At 51.6% G+C, this 10,283-nt stretch overlaps 1 protein-coding gene across 4 annotated transcripts; it reads right to left on the bottom strand.

The window, feature by feature from the left end:
* Positions 1-2,839: 2,839 nt before the first annotated feature.
* Positions 2,840-9,768, bottom strand: LOC116098883 (zinc finger and SCAN domain-containing protein 2-like). Of its 4 annotated transcripts, none has more exons than XM_031381853.1 (4): positions 9,739-9,768; positions 6,579-7,455; positions 6,285-6,426; positions 2,840-5,008 (listed from the first exon to the last, which is right to left on the bottom strand). In XM_031381853.1, the coding sequence occupies exon 2, from the start codon at positions 7,425-7,427 to the stop codon at positions 6,816-6,818; it is 612 nt and encodes a 203-aa protein (XP_031237713.1). In that variant the 5' UTR covers positions 7,428-7,455; positions 9,739-9,768; the 3' UTR covers positions 2,840-5,008; positions 6,285-6,426; positions 6,579-6,815. The 4 variants fall into 4 exon arrangements, with proteins under 4 accessions (XP_031237713.1, XP_031237710.1, XP_031237714.1 ...); XM_031381850.1 differs by lacking the exon at positions 9,739-9,768 and adding an exon at positions 9,421-9,598; XM_031381854.1 differs by lacking the exon at positions 9,739-9,768 and adding an exon at positions 9,174-9,188.
* Between the last annotated feature and the right edge of the window lie 515 nt (positions 9,769-10,283).

The raw sequence follows: 10,283 nt of genomic DNA, 5'->3' as shown, positions 1-10,283 counted from the left end.
ACATGGTGTCTCTTCACAGCAATAAAACCCTAACTAAGACATCTATCAACAGGTAGATTCATTATCTGAAACCGTTTTACAATATAATTGGGTATTTGACCTGCTCTATGTGGAACAAGGAGTTTATTGTGTGGCTTTGGGGGAAAATTATTGTTTCTATTCAAACCATTCAGAAACCATTAGACATAATTTGGCTATACTTAAAAAAGATAAAATGCACATACACACTAACGCAAGCACGGGTGCACACACACGTATACACACACACACACACACACATGCACACACATATACACACATAAGAACCTGAGATGAAATAAGTGACTGATTCCATTTCTCTTTTGGGGTCTCCTCCTGGATAGTAACTCTGGTGTCAGCTATCACAGGGCCTTTGACCCTTCTGTTTCTGCTAATTGTTATTGACCCTTGTATCATTAATGCCTTAAGTAGATACATAAATTCCCATCTGTGTATCACTGAGCTGATGGTTATTAGATCCCAATAGAAATAGGTACCCACCACACAGTCAAGGATTTGACTCAGGATACAACTCATGTGTGAATGTAATGGCTAAAACTATCTTTTAAGTTTAAATCATCATGCTTAAGATTTATAAAACAAAATGCCTCTAACGTATAAGCCTCTTTTGCCCACAGACAGATAACTTTCTGGAATTCTGGGGGCTGTTGTTCATGTAAGATAATAAGCCATATGTTTTTTGCTCTTATAAACAAGTCTGGTTGCCCCAACAGGACAGGGTATGCTTGATCACACATTGGCTGAGATAGCTGGGTGGTATGTAGGCAAGAGGTGTGTCAGAAAGTATGCTTGCTCCTGATGGGATGAAGGTAGAAAGTGCATAGCCTTATGGGCTTTGACTTTTTTAGCCTCTGACTAGTGTAAATAGGTCCCATAGTCTGCGAATATTGCTGTCCATTGTCCTGGCCAGTATTTAATAAAACTTACCTCAAATATGTTTTTTTAAATGACAATATTAACTATCACAGTGGCCATATGCACCATATCTGTAAAGGGATAAGGGACACCAAGAGCACACACAGACATTCTCTCACTTGGGGTGAGGACAATGGGGCTTTGGTGTATCTGAGGACACCACTGAGGCAAGAAATACAGACGAGGACTAGGAGTCTATTCCAGGAAGGACACCTATGTTTTGGCCCAGAACCAAACATTTCTTAGCTTCTCATTCTTTGTGTCTTGTATCCCAGCCCATTCCCATAAAGCGAGGCTGTGCCAGCCAGGTGAGGATGGGCCCTACTGACATGGTCAATCCCCAGGACCGTGACAGTGGTAACGGTACTAGCGGATAGACCCCCATGAAGGTACTGAGTTGTAGGCAGCCGCTTGGACGATAAAATCCAAGAACCTAGGAGAGCTGTAATACCTAGGTACCTTAAAGAGCTGTAACACAAAAGAAAATTTCCTGAGTAAACTGCGAGAGAAGAAGTCTAAGTGTGTTCGTCGTTATTGCTACCATCCGGGCAGCAAGGCGCTGTACACTGAGTCCTCTCTTGCCTCTATACCCCACAACCTGCCCAAGGGGGGACAATCATTTACATCTCCTCTTCTCTACCTAGAGGTGCTTGAGCCTCCTCAGATGGTGGACATGGATGGACACAGCTCCCCAATGTGGATGGCCTATTTTTAAAATGAAGCTTCCATATGGAGTCTGGGGTTGGACTCATGGCTTCACATACAAGATCCCAAAAAACAGTGATGCTCTGGACTAGATCACACACACCCATGGGTGCAAACACATATGTGTATGCGCACATGTACACCACACACACACACACACCACTGCTCATCCCCTGGGATTTGCCCACCATCCACTCAGCTCTGTTTTCCCCATATCCTCACACTGTGGGTGATAGGTAGGGCTCAGTGAAGGGTTGTAATTCAGAAACCATTCATGTCTTTGCCAGGCCTGTGACCATGTCTGAAGTTCACAAAGAGGAACTGAACTGGGTCAACAGAGGCTGGGCCATAGCTGCTGCTTCTGCCATGGGAGCTACGGGGGCAGAGTAAGAAGAGGCTGGGGCCCTGCTTTCAGTTTAGGCAATGTGAATGGATCACATCAACGCCGACTATTCCACTCCCCATCCCTCCTCACCTTAGAGCCAAGCTTCAAAGGCACTGACCAAGAGCCACATCCCACTCATGACTCTCCTTGGCTAATGACAGAATCTCAAGTACTCCTCAGCCATGATTGGGCCCATACCCTACACACTAACGAGGCCTGATGGTGGAGGCCCACCTGACAACAAGGTACTGCCTAGCACTTGTATTAGAGAAGATGTGGTCTGTGACAGGCTCCAGCTTAGGGCAAGGGTGTAAGTGTGCACCAATTATCTATGACTTGCTTGTTCTCACCACAGCTCTGAGTCAGAAAGCAGGCTCTCTTAGGGCTGCAGTCAAGAAGAAATGTGACTGGCCAAGTTTTCCTTTGGAGATGGCTCACTCTGGAGTACAATTTCCTGACTCACCTCTCCTTGGTGGCCCAGCTCTTGGGGGCCTGTGGGCATCACCTCAGAGCTTTTGAGCAGGTGTTGTCCCAGTTGGGGCTGAGAATGACTGGAAGAAGCTGGGACATGTTAGCCAGATGAAAACAGCAGTCCCTAACGGGACAGGGAGGCCTGGACTAACTCTGCTGGAGTTTATGATCTGCCACCTATAGTCTTTGGCTACTATTCCACTTTGAACACAAGAAAATGTGACCTTGAATGAAACTCCCCCACAAGTGATGGAGGCTGAGATACAAGCCACTACCCTCTTCCCATCCATGTCCCCCAAGGACCGCTCCACATACAAGCTGTTGTAGAGAACATTTATTTGAGTCACCTCCTCCAACAGAAGTCAGGAACCTTTGGGAATATCCAACAATTCATGTGCACTCCTGTATAGCCACAGTCTATGTGTGCAGTATGGGGGGGTGGGGTGTCCCTCCAAGTTGCAAGGACCTGAGACCTTGAGCATCCATTATTGATCCAAGGAGTCAGGCCACCACCCAATACCATACACCTCTAGCTAACCCGTGTAGACTCTCCCCTTGCACACAAACCTCCACCTCAGATGACCTCCAGCATGTGTTTCATCATCCAGTTGATAGGTATCTTCCTGAGAGGCCTTGGGCTAGACCCACTAGAGGTTGAGAGAGAGATGACCGCCCCTTGCCCTCAGGGAGCTCACAGTCTAGTTGGGGACTCAAGGTGCACATGTGCACACACAACACGTATACATACACAAACACAGAAGAAACAAGCACAAGACTATACAGCACATAATACTCGGGGAGACACCATGTGTTAACACGAGGACTGTTAAGAAGGAGCGTGGGCTGCGTGGGCTGGGAGGCTGGGCCCTGGTGAGTAAGTGGGTTTTAGAGCTGGGGGAAGAACATTTTAGAACAGTATAGGGGAAGGCATGGCACAGCTACAGCGAGGAAGAGACAAGCTAGGCAGTTAGCTGAGGGGCATGGTGAGGGTTCCCCTAAGTTAGCCAAGGAAAAGAGATACACGGAAGGTCCCAAGGTATGGGTAGTGCCTCCCCCTTCTCTGATATCTCTTTGAGTACTCAGTGACCCCAGAATAAGGCATAGGGGTTCAGTAAGAACCTAGAACCCAAACTGCATGGGGAATACAGGCAATAAGACCCCCAAGTCAGGAATCCAGAGGTTTCTACCAAATCCTGATAGAAAAGGAAGCCCCTCCCCCTTTCCTAATGAATGGCTCATTCTAGGGAGGAAGAGAGACAGTTGTGGGGTCTCGACTGACCTGCTCGTGTGTGAGGATATGAGTCCTTGACCAGCAATGGCCCAAGAGCCTCATTTCCTAGTTGTCCCCTTGCTTACTTAGGGGATGCACACAACTCCTCCACTGGCTTCTCCCACTGCTTAGACCCATGGGCACCATGTGTAGGGTTCTGGTGCCTCTCTACCCTCACCTTCCCAGGTGATACCTGCCTGGAGCTGCAAGCCTGCCCAGCTAGGAGGCCTGATTGGTTGCATATGGCTAGTGGAAGCATGATTCCTTCTCCGTGGAATAGACACAGAGAAAATGATTTACCAACCCTTCAGCAGGCCAACCTTCCCTTGAGACTCCACAGTGCAGTCAGAGCCAAAGCTGAGCAGAGGGCTCCACTGTAAATCCCTACAGCCTGTCAGACACAAAACGGGGAAAGGAACCAAGCCCAGGAGCCAGTCTTGGGCAGTGTTTGGGGAGGGAAGTCTGGCTCCAGAAATCCAGGGTACTGTCAGATTGCAGAGAAGAAACTGGATGGACTAAAAGGAACTCAGCCTCAGAATTCTTTATTCCCAAACAAGAGGAGACCAGGAGGAGAGCATCACACTTGTGTGGAGTAAGGAAAGGATGGGAGGTGGAACCCCCAAGAGCTGAGGTCTTTAGGCTGGAGTCCAGAGGCTCCCGAAACTGCTTGGCACTCTGAGAGTTCCATGAGTATGTGAGTTCTAGGACAAGCAGCCTCCATCCGCTTTTAAAGAGTCACAAGCCCCTGAAGTGTTAACCTTTCTAGCCCGGAAAGGGCATGGAAGCCTTCACTGCTGTTCCCATCTTGAGGGAGGTTTTGCCTCTTAAGCCAAGTCCGCCACCATCCCGCTGCAATGGTACACAACAGTCCTTGCCTCCTTTTCCTTGCCCTCCAACCAAGTGGTGAGCCAGGCTGGAGGAGAGAAGCCACCTCTCCACACAGGTGCTATCTGCCTCCACACCTGAGTTGAGGTCTAGGACCAGGAAGCCAGACGAGGCTTGCCCAGCTGGGACTCAAGTCAGATCTGGGGAGTTTTCCCACCAAGGCATGGAATCAGCCTCCAGTCTCCTGCTCTACCATCATGGGGCACCTCCAGAGGTAGGTCTTCTGAGGAGACAGGTTCCCAGGCCAGGAACCCAGGGCCTATGAGACTCCATTTTTAGTTTCCATGCCCAGATGCGCCCTGCAGGTCCTGGGCCATGAGGTCCTGTCTGCTTTGTATCTGTTCACAGAAGCAGAGACCATAGTCAGCATATTATAGAAACAAGGCCTTGTCTACCAGCCCGTCTGGACTACATGGGCACATTCATCTGACCCACTCTTAGTCTATCTGGGACCTTACGAGAACCCTCTTACCACCACTGCCCAACAAAACACTGCCAAGATTAGCCTGTTTACACCCGACATGCCTTGGGTCTGGGTACTTGAGTGACTGACTAGCTTCTGATCTCCCAGGACCTCGTTAAATATTTTCTGTCACTAAATACTAGCTCACATTACACTAACTACCAGGGCAGAGGCCAGTGATTCCAGAGGAGCCATGTGGCATTGAGGTAGGACAAAGAGCAAAGACAACGAACTGGAATCCAAGGGCTCAAGGAACAGAGAACCACTCAGAGCCCCCAGCCTCCTAACTTCATGTCCCCACACCTGTCAAACCCAGGGATGCTCTGCCCATGATAGCCCATCACCTGGCCCCTGGCCACATGCCCAGGTTCTCCCAGCTGCATTTTCATAATTCAACAATAAGACTGGAGGGTTTCCAGGTCTAAAATGGGAACCAAAGCCCAGACTTGACCTACTATAGTAACACTAATTATTTGCTATCATTTGGAACAAGTTTGGGCGGATCTTGGTCTCCTTGTTTGTCAAATGGAAGGAAAGGCGAGTCCCTCAGAGTGACAACTTGTAAACATGGGTCTTAACGCAAGCCCTAGCTAGCAGTCTTACCAGATGACTTTGGTCATCTTGGCTGAGGCCTCCCTTCTCATTATGTGAATGAACCTCAAGGCTCTGTTCATCCATCTGTCCTCCCAGGGCCTCAGTTCTTCTGAATCACAGAAAGCAAGAGCTCACTGCACTCATGACAAATGTCTAGTGTCCCTTCCCTCTGAACACTGTCCATTGTGGAACAAATCCTAGCCCTTGCTGCCCTGAAGCCATTCTTCTGCACCCCAACTCCTCCTACAGTATTTCCATCCCTCTGGGACTCGGTACAAAGCCATGAAAGCCCCTTAGGTGAAGCCAGTCACCACAACAACCCAAAGCAGGCTGTCCCAACTGTAGCTCTGTGCAGACACCTTGATACCTTGTCCCAGGCACGAGTATGGGTTTCTAAGTGCCTGGGCCTGGGGGTGGGGGTGTCCCTCCAAGAGTGGAGCAGAGCACAACCCAACTAGTACAACTCTCTAGACAAATGGCTTCCCCTTCTGATAACAGTGAAGTCTCATAGCACCCCAGGGAAGAGCGAAAGTTTCTCATCTCCATCTCCAACTTACAGATAAGCAAACTGAGACGTGGAGCGAAATGGCTTCTCAAGGCCACCAGGCAGTGAGTGCAGGAGGCTGAGGCTTTGGGGACTGAGCAAGTCTGGGAACCATGGCAAGTGGCCTTCTCCAAGTTGCTTTTAAGTCTGACGCGCTGGGAATGAAGATAGGTAAGCAGTAAGTCATGGAGACCAGCACAAGCCCCACCCCCCCAGTCCTGACCTAGACAGCCAACAGTACACACCCGCTCCCCACTCCCATCACCCGCACACCTCAGGGGACTCTGGCCAAACCTGTGGGTCTCACCTGCTCTAGGCAGCCGGAGGAGGCAAACTACTGCAGGTGCCCAAAGCAGATACATGCAGCCAGCCAAGGGGTCCAAGGGCAGGAAGAAAAGGAGTAGGGGTGCCCCCGAGGACTTTCAACATCCTAAGCTGGCCCCGCCCCCTCCCAGGAGCCCATCCAGACAGGGGACTGCAACTCAGCACCCTTGGATGTGGCTTCTGGATTGGAGGCAGCTGGCGGCGGCAGGTCTCCCACAGGTCATAGCACATGGCTCAAATGGGCCCCTTGGCTCTCTGGCCCATGGCCATGGCTGCGCTGGTGGGTCTTGAGCGAGCCCTCACGCGCGAAGCTCTTGCCGCAGCGAATGCAGAAGTAGGGCCGCCGCTCCCCGAAGACACCGGGACGGCGCGGGTGCGGCGTGGGCATGCGCGCGTGGGTGCGCTGGTGGTTGAGCAGGAAGCGCGGCTCTCGGAAGCAGCGACCGCACTGCGCGCACTGGTGCGGCTTCTCACCGCTGTGGATGCGCTGGTGCGTGAGCAGATTCTGCTTGAGGCTGAAGCAGCGGCCGCACTCGGGGCAGGGGAAGGGCCGCTCGCCGGTGTGCGTGCGCTGGTGCACCTCCAGGTTGTGTTTGACGCTGAAGGCCTTGCCGCACTCGGGACACACGAAGGCGGCTGCGCGGCCAGCTCCCACGTGCGCCTTCTGGTGCCGCACCAGGCTGGGCTGCTGGGAGAAGGTCTGCCCGCACAGCGGGCAGCGGTGGGACTGTTCCTCCGCCGGGTGGTGAATAACCAGACCTTGATCGTCCCCCAGACCCTCCTCCCCGTCCCCTGTAGGGGACCCTCCCCTGGAGGACACCAGCTCTGTCATGGGCACTTCCAGATGCAATCACCAGCCCCTGGGGAAGCAGAAGCGGAGAAAGGGATCAAGGAAGACCCCAGGGTCAGCCATTCTCCAGCCTGAGGAATCACCCACCACCCACAACCTCCAGTGTTTGCCCATCTAGTTTTGGTTTGTTTGGTTTCATCACAACCAAAACCGGTTCTGTTGTCCCTGGCTCCTCTCAAGAGCCACCTCCTTCTAGAACTCTTCCCTGACCTCTCCAGCATCCTCTTGCATTCGGCTGCCCAACTCTATGTCCTTTCTCATCACCCTGGAATAACCTCAAGAACAAAGAGCTACCTTCTGTTACAAGATACATCAAGCCCTGTGCCTTTGACATACAAGACATGGGCTAAATACTGCTGGAAAATTCTCAGGAGCAGCTTCTCTAATCAGATGACCAAGCATACGCGGTGACCCAAAACCCTCAGGAAGGAAGGTCACCAATGGCTTAAAGCAGGAAGTAAAACAACGTTGCCCTCCCCCCCCATAAAGATGAAAGTGACCTCCCTGGGTTAACCATTAAAAGTAGCCCCAGTGTTTAACAAGATGAATCATAAATTTGAAAAGCTGCAGGTCAATGAACCGAAGCAAGAGATCCCAAGGAGACGGGCCTGGTCCAAAGGCTGACCTGACCATCCATCACCCCAGTACTGGGCTCCCAGCATGCCTGGTGTAAACACTGTCTTCCCAGGCCACTCTGCCTCTCTGAAATAGTTCCCCACTACCCTCACAACATCCTTGAACAAGGAAAACAGTGTTCCTGAGCCCAGGTTTGTAAATAGAACAATTGAAACTGGGTGAAACCAACATACTTGTCCAAGGTCACACAGCAAGGTGAGCCAGAACTAGGCCCTAAGTCTCCTGACTGTTGAAATTGAAAATGTTTCAATACACTAGCTGCTCAGCAACTATACATCCCTTGACACACACACACACCTACCAACACCCCAGCTACCACAAACCCATTCATTCTCAAAGGCTCACCACCGCTATAGGGCATGGGAACTTGCTATCACTCCCATGCCTTGTATAGCAACTGGGACCTACTCCATTCACTCCCTCCATCAGAAAAGCTTGTTTAGGATTCCCTTCAAACCTCCCTTCGGGTCTTCCCCACACTTCCACCCTGCAGGGTGGGGGATCTCAGAGACACCCTCTGTCTTCCCCTACCTTCTCGCCAAGGTGGAACTGGCACTCACCCTGGAGAAAGGGATTAGAACCCATTGCCCTGTGGCTCTACCCATACATATTCCCTGCCCAGATGTCTGTGCTGGCATTTGCAAAGAAAGATCCATCAAAGTCTCCTTGGCCAGTCTGAGCCTGGTCCTGTCTTTTGGGCAACCTCCCCACTTTCCCTACTAGACCTCTGACCAGGGCCTGAAGGGTCTAAAGCCATGGTTTTCCATCCCTCCCCCATCAGGTGCCACACTCACAGCCCAACCTGCTCCCCTTCTGCAGTCTGCAGCAGCTTTTTCCTCAAGAGTCTGAGCGGCCCAAGGAAAAAACAGTTAAGTCTCCCGCAGCGCTGCGCCCTTCTTCCCCGCCCCCATAAAACCGAAAAGCCTCCTGCCGCGCTGGTCTGGTCAAACCCCTGCATTAATTCCAAGAGCTCACCCCACCCAGACTGTCACAGCCTTGTTAATTCAGGGGTCCGAGAAATGTGACAAGCTGTACATCACAACCCCGCCCCTAGGAACATAAATAAGCCGCCACCCAGCTTCCGCAGCCCACCTTGTTGGGGTGCCAGCCCCATCTCTTGGAGGAACGCATGCAATCGACCCACCCCGTGCCCGGAGCGCCCCCCGCGGGACGGCGGGATCCTAAGTAAACAAGTAATTAAGTCCCGACACTGCCACTCCCAGAAAGGACTTGCACGGCTCCAGGCAAATACGGTAGCACGCCCGCAGTGACCTGGCATCAAGGGTCCCCCACTGGCCTCGATAAATACGGTAACCTCCCTCCTGATCCTGGGACTCACGTGGCGCCGCCTCTGGAGCCCTTGCCTCTGCTGCAGCAGCGCCGCAGTCGCCAGCTTCGTCGCAGCCGCACAGCAGCCCCGTGAGGCTGGGAGGTCTAACGCGCCAACAACCTGGCTGGCCGGGAAAAGGGAGGCAGCAAGCGCTGTGCCTGCCTGGGAAAGAAAAGGGTCCAGATCCCGGGGCCAGCGTTGCCTTGCAGGAGGGGTCACCCCAGTGTCCCGACAACCCCATCCCCGGCCATTCTTCTTTACGGAGGAGCAAGATCTTCATCTCCCTCATCCCTTGGCAGAAGCAGGCTAGCTAGGCTTTGGACCTACCCTAGCTCCTGGAAGCCGGCTGGAACTCTGGGACCAGTACGCTTTTCCGGAAGAGCAAGAAGGGAAAGAAGCAGGGGACCCAGTAAAGAAGAGTCTCAGAGTTAAAGCGCCATAACTATGGGGACTATTGTGATCAAGCCAAAGCTATCCCCTAAATGGACTGTTGTAATCCCTGGAGAAGTCCGGCATGGTGGCATGCATTTAATCCCAGCACTTAAGGCAGAAGCAAATCTCTGGCGTTTAAGGCAAGCTTTATCTACATATTGACTTGCATGCAGGCCAGTACTATAGCGAGGTTCTGTCTCAAATGAATGGTTAGTGAGTGAATGAGTGAGCGAGCGAGCGAGCGAGTGAATGCACAGAAGCAGCAGGTGCAAGAGGCAGCACTGAGTCCCAGGTTCCCATTGCCCTTTAATAATACCTCTTGCCTATCCATATCCTTGCTTTTTACACCACTATTTCCCATGTATTATCTCGTGGGAACTTCCAATTATAAACTTCCAATCTATAAAACAGGATCATAACATTGTTATTATCATATTTTA

The sequence above is a fragment of the Mastomys coucha genome, unplaced genomic scaffold, assembly GCF_008632895.1.
Source record: "Mastomys coucha isolate ucsf_1 unplaced genomic scaffold, UCSF_Mcou_1 pScaffold20, whole genome shotgun sequence".
Taxonomy (NCBI): domain Eukaryota; kingdom Metazoa; phylum Chordata; class Mammalia; order Rodentia; family Muridae; genus Mastomys; species Mastomys coucha.
The sequence above is the reverse complement of the archived record's forward strand: the minus strand, read 5'-3'. Positions and strand labels throughout refer to the sequence as shown.

Excerpts from the sequence above, each read along its gene's own strand:
- LOC116098883 (XM_031381853.1), bottom strand. The coding sequence starts at position 7,427 with ATGACAGAGCTGGTGTCCTCCAGGGGAGGGTCCCCTACAGGGGACGGG.